The following is a 16,888-nucleotide window of genomic DNA, read 5'->3' as shown; positions in this document are numbered from 1 at the left end:
ACACTTTTTTGTTAGTGTTGGTGATGCATGTGACGTACATTCACGACTGTTCCCAATCGCTTCAACTTTATAATAACACCAATAACAGTTGACTGTGAAATATTTAGCAGTGATGAAATTTTAGGGCTGGACTTGCTATACAGGTGTCATCCTATTACAATACCACAGTGGAATTCACTGAGCTCCTGAGAGTGATCCATTCTTTCGAAAAGGTTTTTAGAAGCTCTCTGCATGCCTAAGTCCTTTATATTACCTGTGCCCATTAAGGTGACTGGAACACCTGAATGCAATGATCTGACGTACGAGTGAATGCTAGGGCTGGGTATCGTCACTGATTTCTATAACTGATCCGATTCAGATTCACAAGATCCCAATTCGATTCAATTTTGACTCAGACAGTCAGAAATATCATAATACTGATCATTCATTAGTGTATGAATGATCAGACATATTCAGATTTTTATATCCATGTATAAAAACAAAGTTGACACTTGTGAGACTTCATCAGAGGTGTTAGCATCACAGCAGATGCCTTTGTGTTAAAGCAACTGAGGATCAAATACGGAAAACCATGAAGAAAATTTTGCTGGCCTGGCTTTTTATGGCAGATAACCAACTTAAACATGTTCCACAGGAAATCAAAAACAGAAGAAAACCATGAATCAACATATGAACATTACCTGATGCTGCTGAAGTGAAGCAGGGCAAAGTTACAAATATTTTGTTGGAGACACAGCTAAGCGTTTTGCAATTTGACATAATTTGTTAAAGTTTACATTTCCTTGGTATTCAACAGCAGAAATTAGGCTTTCTTGTTGGAGGTCATTTTTGGGGAAAAAAAAACAGCTCCCGAAGGCATGGTACACAACGGTAGACTGGCGCATAATCAGCACGAAAGCACAATAAGCAAGAGAATAATGCAGAAAATAGAGATTTTTGATGGTAAACTGGTCTCTAAGTACACTGACAGAGAGCTGTGCAGGAAGTAAAAGCAAAATTAAGAGGGAATTCATAGCAAAGTTTTTCAAATGTGAAGCGTAGTGTTGATCTTCTTTTGCTGCTGGTTCAGTGAGTTTTGTTTGGAGACTGACGAAACCTGCAGCTTCAGAATCTGTGAGATTTCGGTTTTCAGGATTGTGGTGTTACTGAAAAATACATTTATATTTAAAAATCAATTCAGGTTTTAATGAATCGATATGGCATAATTCAAACTAAAATCGATTTGATTTTTTAAACCCACCCCTAGTGAATACCTAGTGAATATCTGTACTTCCTACTAGCGGTGGGCTTATCAATCCAAATATCAATACCAACTCTAGTATTGGTATCGGATCGGTACTAGCACGATTGGATTGATACTTTGCTTTTATCCATTAAGTTCAGTATGTAGCCCACTGAACTGTGTTAATTATTTCTTTGCAAAAAATGAAGCGCAAACATGCACTATAAAAAAAATGTCTGAACGTTTTTGTGTGCTTTAGAGACAGAAATATTTACATCCCAGGTCAACAAAAACCCAGTCTCAGAACACGTGAAAAACTGAAAGGTGTGTTTTGTTGTGTTAACTAATTATTGTGGAAAGTAACAATCACAGTGATATAGTGGTGATTAAAACTGTGCAGAATTTGCAAACTGAGAATTTATCTCATAAGTCATGGCACCTACTCTCCCACAATTAGCTGCCTGAATAACTTAAAATAATTTGTACTGATATCGGCAATCCTGGCCCTGTATTTACTTGGCATTGGATTGATACCAAAACTTGTAGTGTGGCACAGCACTGCTGTGAATGAGGGAAAGTGTGAATGTTGAATGTTTTTGCTGAAATGTCCAGGCAAGTATACATGTTAAATGACAAGATACCTGTTCAAATAGCATCAATTAACACACAACTTTAGTTCTTTTTACATTTCTTTATGATAATTCTTCATAATTGAACAATAAGAACAAGTAGTCTGATGTCCTGTAATCATTATAAAGCTATAATCTGAAATACAATAACACATTAAGTTTTTGTACAAAGTATCGGATCAGTATCGTTGATAGCGCCGTGAATTTGACTTGGTATCGGTTCGGAAAGGAAATCCGTGGTATCTCACAAGACTACTTCCTACTCTTTACATTTTCAAAACAGGTTCGTAACTTTTGCTTTAATGCACTTGAGAGGAGTTATTTTATGTCACTGCTGGTCTTCAAACCGATTTGAGCCTAAACAGTAACATATGATAAGAAATCCTGTTCGTGTATTAATCGCCAGAGGACATCGCATAAAAAGAGATGAGATGTGCCAAATTAAGGGGCTAAAAGTGGGTTGGTGTTTTTATTTATTTATTTATTTTTTGCCACAACACTGGAATGACTAGCCCTACTGAAGAGGAGCGAGCATAAAAGGAGTGACCTTTTTTAAGTGTCAGGTAATTTCAAACGCAATGTTTCTGTCAGCTCAACAAACGTCAGCAAAGACAAACTGTTCATGTGCGGTTTGTCGCACATTGTGTTGCTAGCTAAAGCCGCTGTATTTCACAGGGAGAGAAAAGAAGGAGCGCTAACTTCACTCAGAGATGGAGAAAGATAAGAAAAACAGGACAGGAGCGGAAGAAGATATACATTTAAAGGTAAGAACTGCTCTGTGGTATCTGATAAACTGGAAAATTAAAGCTTACATGTAAGTCCTCATGTTTTTAAATCGGATATTGGGTCTGTACATGTGACAGTATGTTTTGATTTTTTTTAATATTGTGGAACATTGCTATTTAAAGGTTGCATGAAAATCCTGTGCATAGTGAAGGTTAAACAGGTTAGTTTGCTGTACTGTGATGGATTTAAAGTAAAGAACAGCGTGTGGTGCACAGCGGCTGTGGTTTCATGGTCAGAGTTACAACGAGTGTTGCAGAGATTCATATGAATTTTAGCAGATGATGCTGACTGAATTCCACCGTCATACCAACTTATACTGTCTAGAAAAAATACAGCATAAACAGTGTACTGTCAGTGAGGATGGAAATCGGCCAAGACAACTCATGAAACATCCGCTGACATCTTGCTGAATTCAGTTGTGTGCATCCACAGAGAGAAGCAGGCCAGCTGATCACAACCTGTACATTAAGAAAATCTACTGGAGCTCTCAGTAGAAATTACTGTGAGATCCTTTCCCCCACGCTGAGCCCCTACAGCTAATTTTTTTGGACTTAAGTTTTTCCATTCCCATCTCCTGATATTATTTTGTCATTATGTTAATACAGCACAAGGTTCAGTTAGCTTTGCACAAAAATAGATATGTCCCCCAAAGAGCAACTTTTTACTTTCTTACTTTGATTACATTTGAGAGCTTGTACATTTTTACTTTTGAGTAAAGAAATTGAATCAGTACTTGGACGTTTACTGGAGTGGTTTTTAGCACTAGTATCTGCACTTCTTCTTGTACCTCTAAGTATAGAATGTCTGTACTTTTGCCACCTCTGCTGACAAGAAACATACAGGGTCGCACTCAGCACAAACACCTGTGTTCAGTCATCATCGTCTAATACAGGTTCTGCAACAAGCAATGTAAATATGATAATGAATTTTAAAATAATTGTTTTGATCACACATGAATCGCACAATGTGATTGCAGTTACATAACTTTATCTGCCACAGTTCCAGTGAACAAAACAGGGAGCACTTGAAGTCTGTAGTCAGTAGTGCTGAGCCAACATCTTCACACCACTGTCTCTTACAGTGCACTGTTTCAGATTGCTTAAGGTTGTTTAGTTGTTTGCGATAGCTTCCATGTACTCTACTTTGTGATGTGATGGTGTTTAATCAATATACTAATGACTCAATAGGCTGCCCTATCATCAGTCAACACAGTACTACTGTGGGCGCATTCATATTTTTGTGTACTATTGAGCAAATAATCACATTGTATTTATGAGAGTTTATATTTAATTGTCATTTAACTAAGAAGAGAGTGGGGAAAAACAAGCCTCTTCTGGGTATTGGCATAAAAAGAATATTTTTCACATTTGTAGTTTATTCAATACAAGTACCCAAGAGAGGAACCTGCACATTGATTCAGAGCTGCAGAATTGGAGATGAAAAAGAAATGCAAATGCAAAATGAACAGGCTCATTGCCCCATTAATTATAAGTGAAACTTGACTGATATTAATTAAAAATTCCATTGCACTAACAATGGTAATCAATTATGTAAAGAAAGTCCATTAATAAGAAGGGAGACAAATGCTTTGTTTAAGCTATAAAACACCCACAAGACAAGAGACATGATCGTATCCATAACCTTTTTAACAATACGGCTTTTTAAAAATAGAGACGGGGAAATTCCTTCCATTGTTGTAGCACTGCTTCCAATTTCTAACACATGAACAAAACAGTTACAGTTTTCAGTAATGCCATTATTTCATTTGCACACATTAAGTAAATTAACTTGTGGAGAATGAGTGAATAAGAGCTGGCTTGTGATGATATCCTTCCTCTCCATTTTTCATGTTAAGCACAATTAGTAAAACTCTCTGCTCAAGGTATCAGGTGACATGGCAGCTATAAAAAGAAACTGCTCGTGTGTGGAGCTGAAATGAGATTCCTGTTGCCATCCAAGCTCACACTGTCACTGCACTTACATTTCATTTGTTTACATTTCTTTTTTTTTTTTTCTTTAATGTCCTTTAGTGTTCACAGACTGTCAGACAAATGTTTCAGTGATCACGAAGCAGTTCAGATTTTGTTGGCATAGCTTTTAAAGGGGAAAAAAAAGATTAGATTTAGGGTTAAACCTTTAATTTCCACAGTATTGAAGAAATGATGAGCAGCCAATGCGCCAGCAATGCTTTGAAAACAAATATGGCTAAGGCAACTACTCATCTATTAATCATCAGGGCAAAATACTAATATTGACTCAGACTACTCAACTACTAGCAGAAATGATGGGAAATGGTAGCTCATCTTACCGGCTGTAAAATAGTCACATATTTGGAATTTGCCTTGCAGTAAATTCTTGAATGTGCAAGAGGTCGGTGATCCCTGTTCCTTTTAGGATTTGCAGTGCATGGTTCCTCATTGGCAATGCAGTAAACCCTGCATATTGATTAATTTGAGTGATTTCAGAGAACGTAACCAACCTCTGTAGAAAATGCTGTAATTGGATTTCTGCAACCAGGATTATGTGGAGCTCCTCTAAGGAATGCATATCACAGCCACAACCCTTTGCTGATAGCGAGCCAACATTGTTCCCTGAATGGTCCAGCAATCCCGCACCACTGAGTGCATTTACAAAACTGTAAACAAGTCGAAAAAGAGTTAGAACGTACTTGCTCTTCTTGTCTTTAAATGCAGTTAAATGTCTCTGTGGATTATTCACATTTCGTGGTATACAAGCGAAACATGCTTCCTGACTGGTATCACAAAGCTCTTCTTTGCATATTTATTATACTTTATATTTATTAAATAAATTGATTCTAATCCATATTTAATTGTGGATTATGCTTTGAGCAAGACCAGGGCATATTCTATATGTCACCTGTCAGAATTTATACTGTGCACTGTTAATGAGAGTAAAACATTCCACTGCTCTTATGCGCCCCTGTTCTATTGCTGTCTTGTATTCATTAGATAAGGTCTGAAACCACCATTCAGTTCAGCCATTCAACCACTGTCCTAGCAACTCAGGAGTATGATGACAGTATGGCAGTCTGTTGGCATTGGGGTACGTTGCAGGTGGCTTGAAGTTCGTGTATTGTCAGGGCACATGATGACTCCTGGTTGCATTGTAAGTTTTTGCAGGTAATTTTGGTGAGCAGCGGCTGATGGAAGGAAAATACTATGCCAAATCCTGCAAGCTTATTATAGCTGATCGATACTGGCCTCCGAGCTATTTCTTTGCTGCTGACAACTCGGAGCTCCCTGTCTGGTTTGTGTCATACCTCAGTCAGGTAATGGGGACGAAAAGCTAACAAAAAAAAAGATATTCATACAGGAGGCTATACTGGTAGATACGCAATCTCAGAAAACACGTGTGAGGAAGGGAGAGAGCGAAAGCAAGAGGCAGTAACAGAGTGACAGATATTGTCGTGGGTGTGCGACAGCAGCAGTCAGAACTGAGACAACTGCGTTTACCATTTGTAAATGGGTCAATTGTAAATTGTTTTTGATGTAAATGTTTCCTAGGCCAAGAATCCGAGGAACTCGTGCTAAGATTACTGGTTGTATACAAGGCTACCTTTTGCAAATAACATTATGCAGTACTGATTTTTTTCTTCTTCTTTCTTTAAATAAAACATTGATATATATGATTCTGTTGATCCCAGAAAACAGGGTTAAGGCTGCATTCCATTTCCTCATATCACACATGATTAAACGATATATTGATGTGTGATATGACATGCACAATGCGATTTTCTGCCTACAGTGCCAACAATACTGCCCATCAGTGTCATTGTAAACATAGAAAAAGTGGACTATGGTATAAAGTGATACTGATTGGGGCATTAGTGCACCATTTGGATATATGGCCCAAGCAATTCAGGGGAAAAAGCCCATTACCCATGAGGACAAAATATGTGAAATATATATTACTTTGGCAGGACAGATGAATGGCATCATTAGCTTTTATTTCAGCTGTTCTTTTCAGAAATCCCGCAGCATTCATCACTAACGTACATTACAATTGTAAATGCTCTCAACCTCTTAATATGTTGTAACGAGCAGCTGACTCACCGACACACTCCATGCATACTCTTCAGGAGAGCAATCCTTTCAAATTATGCAGAATGTGACAGTGAATTAAAAAGGTGGCAAACTTGAATTCAGAGGTGAATTCAGAGACCGGTAGGGAGCATATGTACAAGTTGGACATACTGCATAGAAGTCATGCACAGTTCAACAGGATTCTTGAAAGACTCTTCAAATTGTAGCTTTCTGTAGCTTAGCTGTTGATCACTGGCTACCAGTCTTCATAGCTTCATGCAAAACAGTGTTATGAAGGCTGAGAGTTTTGGAGTTGAAGTTAATTATCCGCTCGCTTGCCTTGTAGTCAATCAAAGTATTTTATCCCAAGTATTTTACAGCAGTGGCTGTCATCATCAAATGATGTAAACAGGTTTGCTGCTTTTATATGGCCGTCTTCAGGTTTTAGCTTTACAGCTTAATTCCATAGCATTTAAAACAAACTGTATTTAACAGTGTGGAACATACTATCGCAGAGTAAGGCTTGTAAATTTCATATGGTCAGCTGATGGAATCGCTCTCTTTGTTGAGCCTGGTGCATAAGTCTTGCTGAAAAGGTTTTTATGTCCTTCTTATAGGTCCTCATTGAAAGATTAAATTGCAGGCTTCACATCAGTAATAAATCTCAGCCAGGTGTGGGGTGGTACTGGGAGGAAGAGCCATCAATAAAAAGAAGGATGGTCATTCCTTGTCAGGCAGGAAACAAACAAGTTGTGGGAGAAACAGCTCTGCCCTTTCTAGAAAAAGAGGCTTATTGACTTATATGTAAATAAGTGACCTTTTGTCTGCAAGTGTGAAAAGCAGGGCATTGGGGCATGTCCTGCATGTCTTTGCATACACTGCATATATTTTTTCTTTCCTTGTATGGGTTGTAAATGTGACTCTTTAAATTGATTGGCTTTCTCTTCAGTGCCGTTACGGGTTAAATAATTGCTTTGTGCCACCGTGTTGCTGCGTTTTTTAAATTTTTTTTTTTTTTTTTTTAATGAAAGCAATTCCCTGTCTGCTTTTTCTTGCCAAGTGTATAATTTGTTGAGTATCTTTTGAGACTGTCATTGGCAGCACATTCCATTGTTGTCATTTTCTCATGACTTGCATAAAGAGAAAATAGTGGATTCCCTATCATGTCTATTTTTTTCATCTTCAGTACAACTGGTTAATTATCTCTTAGAATGAATACATGGTAAAAAAAAAATATATCATGCATGTGAATCAAGTTTGCAAAAGCATCCAGTGTCACAAGCTTTATACTGTCATTTTACAGTGCACTGCTTGATTTAGAAAAAACAACAACAGCAAAAAACCCCCCCCAAAAAAAACAATTCAGGCGTACAGTTCAGATGGATTTGATAACATGAAAACATTTCTTATCTGGGGCCAGTACTCAGTTACAATTCTTAGATAATGTTGCACTGAAAATACTGAAAACAAAGTTTTTAGTTTAGTATCAGTGTAATAATCTCTCTTTACCTTCCTCTAACTGTATATAAGCATATTGTCTTGAGCATCCATATGCAATGCAATATAAAGTACTCACAATATGCATGACTTTATATAAAATTGGAGCATCAAGCTAGAAAAATCCCAGCAGTCTGGTTGGCAAAAATAAGAGATACATTGGGTTTTGATTACATCTCTACTCTTAAGTATTAAGATAGTGTTGTCATTCAGAAGACAAGTGCTGTTTAAGTGTATTCTGAGTTTCCATATTATTAAAAATCTTAGGGAATTGCTTCCAACATCCATAGCCATCAACTTTAAACAGAAAGTGACATGATGTCAGAGGAAAAATCTCGAAAATAGCTCCCGAACTCATTGGAGAGTTTAATCGAGAGTGAGAGGAAGCAGTTTGACTTGATATGCAGCCACGCTGTTAATAGTTTTTTTTTTTTTTTTTTTTTTAACGTCAGATAATCACTGCTTGGCACACGAAAGGCCTCAGCATTATCTTATTGAGGGTACAGAGGGTTGTTATATTAACCCCCACGAGCCCTCCGGGCTTCGTTGCTAAACTGCAATAATGATGCTGTCAACATGAGTATATTCTTGAGTTAAGTGCATGGTTAGGTGTCGTTAGGATTTTATTGATGGTTGTATTAAAAGGGGTGCAGCTTATTGACATTAGCAGTAAATTTATCACTATGCAAATGCACATTTAGCGTTGCATTTATTAATGATCATGCCTTTCTATTGGTTATAGTTTAGCGATAGAGATTAATCAATTAATTTACTATTTGCTACATTGGGCCAGCACATGAAGTTCCCCTCCAGCTCATGTTTTAATTGCACCGGACTGATACTGAATGTACACGAGTTTCGAAACATCGAAACAGCCAACGCATCAGATTTAAGAAAACATTTGCAATGTGTGCCAAACATTCTACAGCAGCTATATCAAGTTGTCAGCAAGAAGATGACGTGGCCACCACAGCTGGTGTTGTAACTGTCCCTCTGTTAGTGACAAGCTCTACCTGCTGGTGCAACTTTCAGTAACTGTCTCTGCAAACGTATTGTCGGTGCAGCGTATTACTTTAAATTTGAGGGAATGAAACCACATTGATGATGCAGTCTCATTAGTAGACAATTACACTGTGGAAAACTTAATTTAAATTTAGGTGCCTAACCATTCAGTGAATGAAAAGTGCTGTGAAAATACTAATGGAACAGCAAAGAAACAATGCTGTACACACAAACGCTGACACAATACTTTATGTGCTATCGTTATAAACAGCAGAGAAAGATGGTGAAAATATATTTGTTTTACTTTTATGTTTATGGCATTAAAGCTTGTTTCTTCACATTGCTGAGAACAACCTCACCATAAAAGTGAACGACGAGCATGACATGTTAATGTGGTTTAAAACCTTTATAATATCCTTGGCAGACTATGTTTCCTTTATTTACACTACAAATCAAATCTGGTATTAACATGCCCTTTTTTTGCTTTTTCAAATGTAAATGTGATTCACTCTAAGTGCATCTTTAATAGAAAAAAGTCCATAAAGCATTGTGATTGTATGCAGAAAAGTAAAAAAAAAATGCAAGAACTCAGAGCATTTGTTAATACAAGCAGTTGGGACTAGTAGTAGTAGTGCTAAAGACCTTGCTGAATCCGGTGACCTTACTTACACCTCTGGGAGAAATCGGGGTAATTAAGTAAGTAGTGAAGGTGAACCTGCAGTTGTGACTGTAGCGTTTCTAACATTCCTCTCACGTTTAGTGTCTCCTACCTTAAGTTCCCGAGCATGTAGCTGTTAGTGTTGGAGTGTATAAAATCCTATCTAAATATTAAGATATATGATGTGTTTAAAAACAGTGTGAATATTGTAGCTCTGTGGTTCTTTTTTTTGTCACACACAGTTACACAGTTTGTATTTTTAATTTAGATGGCATATATTAAACGGTATATAAGCTGGAGTGTAGATTCATTTTCTTTATTTTGTACTCATCTGATAATAACAGAACAAGTGAAAATGCAGACATGGCATATCTTTCTGCTTGTGGTGCAGAAGAAAAGAAATCTTGCTTTGCTTGCACTCATTAATCCAAAATAGATCAGGCAGCATTTGATGTGGTTTTTTTTCATGTGTTTTTCTTCTGCCCTTTACAGACAACCTAGTCTCACAAATTTACATAAGTCTGTCACCCAGAACCTTGTTATTTATTTTTAGTATTATATCATGTTTAAAAGACCTTCAGTTGCTCTAGCTAAACCTTATGTAAGCCACTAAGACAGGACTAAGGTAAATTAAATCAAGCAAACTAAAGCTGGACCAGTGAATCATCTTTTTATATCAGTTATATCAGGTAACTGTATCCATCCATCTTCTTCTGCTTATCCGAGTCACAGGGAGGGGGGGGGGTGGAGCCCATCCCAGCTACCACAGATCGCCAGTCTGTCACAGCTAACACATGGAGGAAGACACTTACAGTCACATACACACCCATGGCATATTTAGAACCACCTAAACCCAATAACTGGACTACGGGCAGAACTCAGAGTACTCAGAGAGAACCTTGCAAACATCTGAACTCCATACAGAAAGGGCCAGGCCAGATGTCAGGACCTTCTTGCTGTAAAGTAACGATACTAATCACCATGCACATGCTGCCCCAGGTAGAAGTACAGAAATGCCCAATTAGGTTTGTTGCATCATTACTAAATGGATTTGCAACTAGGAAAAATAAATACATTTACCAATATAATAGAAGAAGCAGGATATTCTGAGATACACAAAATGATTTGGTTATTTATGTCTGTCAGATGCTTTGAAACATGAGTTATTTTAGTGGGAATAGTCAAGCAGTAAAACCAGGTAGAATTGCATGTTATCCAGTTATGTTTGTGCCGATTGCATTGGCGCGGATATTGTTTTGGTGAAGTCTAAAACTGAGGTGAGCGTGTTCTGACAATTTGACGTACAGCAAGGCAGATGTAAGCACAACTAAATGTTATCCCGCTGTGCTTTAACATCTTCCTTCTCCACAAACAGCTGGTGTGTTCAGGCAAAGGCACTAGTTAATAGGCAAACTTACTGATCCATAATACCAGTACTGGCAATGTCCCCATTCCTCGTCCGATACGTGTCTGCATTCTGTGCTGTCAGAACAACTGGCAGAAATACACCTTGTTTGTAATGTGACTCGTGTTTTGTTTTTTTTATTTATTGGCCAGCACTAATTAGTAGTGATTTGGCTGTCAAAATTACAGTTGGCAGTGATGCATTTAATGCTCTCGAAATAGATTTTGATTATTGCTAACAGGGTCAGGATTTATTAGTGTTTGTCATTCGTCTCACACATGCATGGATGCAAGTCGTTCTCCTCCTGCTGTCAGAAGTACCTTTTTCTGAGCTTCCTCTGTGAGCGCTGTTCCTACAGTCAGATCGTGCCATTTAAACTTTAAAAGGAAAGATTAATTGTCTGCATTAATCATCTCCTTGATAAATTGGAGTGTGGCATGTAAAATCCCCCCCCCCCCCCCCCCCCCTTATTAGTCCATTGTTGATAAATCTCTTATGACAGCATTTTTAACAATCACGTACTAAAGTATAGTGATTGCTGTATTCAGAATTCAGTTCAGCTCCTGGTTCCTTTTCATGTTTCATTCTCCTCTTTGCTTTCCCCACATTTCCCATAGATCTCTGCTGCAGCTATCAAATAAAGGCAAAACAATAAAAATAATAATAAAAACACAAAAAGTAATGAATAATAACAGCACTGTGTACGTTATATACCTAAATAAATGCCGGGTAACATACTCACAAACCATGTCTCATTAAAATACCCTTTTTGAGCTATAGGTGTGCATTTGGATAAACTAGTCACATGTACACTACTTGTGCTTTCTATATTACTTAGCGTATGTTAAAAAATACCCCAAACTGCTTCAGCTGCTTCACTAAACTTTTTCCTCTTGGGTTCAGTTGCCTCTCTGTTGTCAGATAATTACTACTTCAATTGGTCCAGAAGGACACTTCTGCCACAGAGGATAAAACAAAAGTGTCTTGAGCTCCAATTCACTGCAGGTCACTGGCTGGAAATCATGAGTACACTCTAAAGTGAAAACATTACCACATTAGATATTGATGTAATATAGAACACGCATTCATTGCAGACTTATGGTCAATTATAGTCCATTAATGTGCCCTGTAAACAAAGCTGCTTCCTAAGGTCCTTGAACCCTTTCACCTACATCTTTATCTCTTAGTATGCTCTCTGTTTGAACATTTCTCACATTACCGTTCAATATGATATCACAGAAGTGTGTGTAAATGGTAACCCACTCCAGCGCTCCCCGTGCCATTTAACAGTGTACAATAAAAAGGTTAAGATTCAAAGGGAAATCCTCTCCCTTAAGATTTTCCCAACAAAGGTCCGAGGATCTCCAAATGCTTTTCATATGTTGAAGAATCAGTCAATTATTTTGAAGAAGAGCAGCCGCCCAGGATTAAGTGATTTAGGAGTGCAGTAGACAGCTGCTTCCCTGGCCCTGCTTTAGCCTCAGAGACTTCCACAAACAGCGTGGCTTGTCAGGGCTGATTGCAGTGGCACTGAGGCAGATAAGTCAGTCTTACTATTATCCTATGTAAGCTTGGAGTGCCAAATTACAACTTTAGCCTTAAACCCCCACAGAGTTTGCTTACGAATGTCTTAAGCCAGAACAGTGAATAAGAAATCCTGTGCTAAAAAGCGGGGACGGCCAAGGTTTGAGGTGACACAAAAAGATGTGAGTTTGATGGGATGTATGTGTATATATCTCCGTCTGGTTTCGGATCAGGCTGTTGGGTCTCTGCTGTCTTTTTATTGCTGTCAGCATCTTCCGTGGCTCATAACTATGATGTTCTGACACCTTTACAAGGACTGTAATTTAAATTTATTTCTACCACACCATCAAACCTTTCACCACTTCAATGTCATGTGTGGCTGGTCTAACGTGGAAATCTTGTGGCACAGCTCCATTATTAGGTCTGGATTTTTTTCTTGTGTGATGCTGGTCACATCATAAAACACTAAGAAATAGGAGCAGATTTACAAGCCTTAGGAGCATTATTAGATTAAAGAGGTAAAGTTCTTGGGGATGAATGAAAATAGGCAACTTCTAGTATTTGCTGTTACTTGTATAAGTACATGGTATTAAAATAGTCAATAATTAATTATAACCTCAAGGAATAAAATATTTCCCATCTAAAATACTGGTAGTTTTAGGGTAGTTTTATAGTTACTCTAAACTAGAAGGTTTTTTTTCTGTTCCCTTCCTCCCATTTTATCTTCCTCATGTTCTATCGCTCCCTCCATTTACTCCCAATTCAATTTCTCCTAGGCTCCTTACTATGTGATTTATGACTTCTGCTGCACCATAAATAACAGTGGGGAAAAAAAAAAAAGTTTTTTACCTTGCCCACGTACTGCGGATCTGACCCCATGTACTCCTCCAGTACAAAGAACTGGTTCCACACCCAGCCCCTTTTGACCCGCTGAAATCCAGCTGCCCCATTCCTCATTGGGCCCACCAAGCTCCTGGTGTGCTCCCTTCCCGTCCTGCTCCGTCCCAATGGTGGTAAAGGTGGACGTAAATAAGAGACCGAACCCTCGTCGACAAGAATCCACAGGAACAGCAGCAGGCAGTTCCTTGTTAGCATTGGCGATCTGTGCGGTTCAGGTCCCCAAGTTAAAGTCCAGTGACGAGAACTGAGCCACAGTGAAACAATCTGCGATGGCGTGTATGGAAAATGGGTGAGTTGTGAGACTCTGCAGCTCTCCCCGGTCTGTCAGGATCCCTCTTAGAGAGTTGTGGAGCTCATCACCTGAAGGAAAGAAAACAAATGTTTAGTCGAAAAGACGTCCTTATCCTCCACACCTGCACCAAACTGTAATAATACAGCTAATTCTGATTAGAGACAGTCCAGGAATGTCTTACAGCACTTGTGATTATCACAGGTTGATATGAAGTGCTGTTATCCTGCTATTTATAAATGTCAGTGAATCGATAGTACAGCATAGCCTTTATTCTTCCCCCAACCTCCATGCTTTACTTTTTAACTGCACAGTGATAAATGAGACTACTTTGATTCTCAAGCATAAAAATAATTGTTGTAATTATTTGCCTGGTGATAGATTACCTCTACACCAGACGGTTCTTATTGACGCATGCACTAATTATCTAGACTACTCATCTCTTTAGTGAAAACTGAGACTTTATTCTTGCTGTCAAACCACTGTGTGCCACTGTGCTGTGGACCTGTCACTGCCATGATTTCCCACAGAAGTTCAAAGTTATGTATTATTTAGTGACGCTTTAATGAGAGGTTGCTGATTAGCTTTATGTTTTGCCTCACAAACCTTGTCTTAGTATGAAACCCAATGAAACTTGAAAGTTGAACTCTACTGAAAAAAAAACAAAAAACCTGACAAACGTTGCACGCAGCCATCTGAAAATAAAACGTGATACATTGGCAGTTCATATATCAAATTGACATGCGTATTGTGTAAAATGTCAACATGCTCTCAGTGATTTCTTTAGGATACGTTGCTTTCTTTCAGACATCGCTCTTATGTGGAGTGCATTTTGACAACTAGTGGCCACAGGAGATTGAACCTATTGCTGTAGCGTGTCATTTGACAGACATGTATTGTACAAAAGTGGCACCTCATGCAGAAGATATTCATTATACATATTACCACTCAAAGACATATAATGTTAGATTTCATTAGAACTTACAGTATATCCAAGAGGTTTTGTTTGCATAAAACTCATTAGAAGTTCATTTGATCTGATTTTGCATCAATGAGTGAAGGAAAAATGTAAAAACGGTTAAAACAATAATGGTTGTGTTGTGGTCTTACTTGTGCTATAGCGCCAGATGTAAAGTATGAACAAACCTAAACTGCTTGGTAAACATAAGGATTTAAGTTGCTTAAATATTTATGTTCATAAATTATGTTAATGAAAATGCACCTTATTTTGCCTGCCTTTCTTAGAGAAGTCTTAGACTTTTTTCCAGTACAGTAAACATCTTGAAGTATTACAAATTGTTTTGACCTGTACATTGGTGCATTGGAGAATTATTTTACATGTATGTGAAATCATTAATATAAAGTACCTCGCTGATCACACACCCTCTCTCTCTCCCAAAAGTAAGTTACCACGTGTTGGTGACTTTAACGGGGCAAACTGGTGCGTAACGAGACTTAATGCTGATACATGGACACTTGTATTGATTAAACAGAGGAAACTAGAAATAAAAGCCTGCCTCTAATTCAAGCCAGCTTCAAATGAAACCTTTCTTGTTGCAGTTCAGGTAAATAATGGCCCTGCAGTATTTGCAGAAATATGGCATGCAGATTTTAGATAATATTGAAACGAGTCCACAGCGCATTTTTAATAGTTTTTCTGACCGCTCAGCCCCTGTGGTATACTTTAGTGTTGATCTAACACACATATCCACCAGTCTTAAATAAACAAATGAGAATGGAACACAAAAACATGACCGTTTGTGTGTGTCTAGAGATTATAGAGAGAAACAGGATTGCTAAAGTACATAATTTAGAAACCCCATTTTTGTCTGCGTTTAGACAGACATAAAAAATATACAGTTTCAAACTAATTTACTTGCAATTATGGATGTCAGGTGAGTCTTTTTTTTTTTTAAATTATTATTAATAAAAGGACTGAAATGGTATTGTAATTGAACAATCACTCATTAGTCCATTGCACAGAAGAGAATGAAATATTACACAAGGAGCCTAATTTGTTAAGCTCATTCATTATTGAGCAAATGACTGTTGTACCGAGTGTTGCTGTTCACACCTTGTTTACAATCTTGACTACCATATCAACACTCACGCATTCAACTCTGGCCTTGTTACAAGACACTTAATTGTGCTGAAAACAAGAGAAGGCAACCACAAATGGTGGGAATGAAGAATGGAGCTAATGGTTTCCACACCTGGTTTATTATTCCTCTTTCCCTCCTAATGCACTTATAAGCTGTACAGTAATGGAAGACAGCGTGCCTCTAATTTCATAACTGGAGCCCTCATTGACATCATTGTCTTTGATTAATTATACTGACTTGGAACATCGGCTTCAGAAGAAGATTACTTCAACAAGGTTATGCGGTGCAACTGGATCCATTTATTCTCTCTGTCACGACAGTATCTTAAAAGTCAAAACTGATCTGCAAAGTTCTCTGTGCAAAATTGGCAGGAACTGTCTTGACATGGGTCAGACATGCCTCTCCCGCAGGTCACTCCTCATTTAGCATCGACATAATGGAAAATGACTGTTCCCATAATTCCTGGAAAATCACAATCCTCTGCCACTGTACGGTCCTGGGAGGGCTTGATGCATATTTTATGAGATAAGTTAATTAGCATATGTCTGGCTTCGGTTGTGAGCCTTGACCCAGGTGTCTACTTCAGATAACACAACGCAGTAGGCTGACAGTGTTCTCGCACATCACCTTCAATAATCAAACAACATATGGCTGGCCGATCTGCTGGTGCAGATTACCACCCACAAGAAACTCCCACAGAAAGTTATTAGTCGTCAAGGCTGCTATAAACATGACAAACGAATAAGTAGGCATTGACTTTTGGAAAAGGGGGGAGAAATGAGTCATCTGGATCAAGTTGTTGTTTTGCAAACACATTAATGTCTTGGTAGA

The 16,888-nt window shown here is 38.1% G+C and overlaps 1 protein-coding gene across 1 annotated transcript in view; it reads right to left on the bottom strand.

The window, feature by feature from the left end:
- The window catches only part of LOC146625383 (cadherin-12-like), a 65,162-nt gene extending 51,301 nt beyond the window's left edge, over positions 1-13,861 (bottom strand). The window contains exon 1 of the mRNA XM_085362031.1: positions 13,616-13,861. Within this exon, the coding sequence (XP_085218157.1) occupies positions 13,616-13,861 (246 nt within the window). The remainder of the gene's footprint in view (positions 1-13,615) is intronic.
- Between the last annotated feature and the right edge of the window lie 3,027 nt (positions 13,862-16,888).

Source organism: Diplotaxodon limnothrissa, linkage group LG9 (genome assembly GCF_057381915.1).
Source record: "Diplotaxodon limnothrissa isolate DT_005_m linkage group LG9, D_limnothrissa_male_GT1.1, whole genome shotgun sequence".
NCBI classification, from domain to species: domain Eukaryota; kingdom Metazoa; phylum Chordata; class Actinopteri; order Cichliformes; family Cichlidae; genus Diplotaxodon; species Diplotaxodon limnothrissa.
Note: the sequence above shows the minus strand (reverse complement) of the source record. Positions and strands in the feature narration are given on the sequence as shown.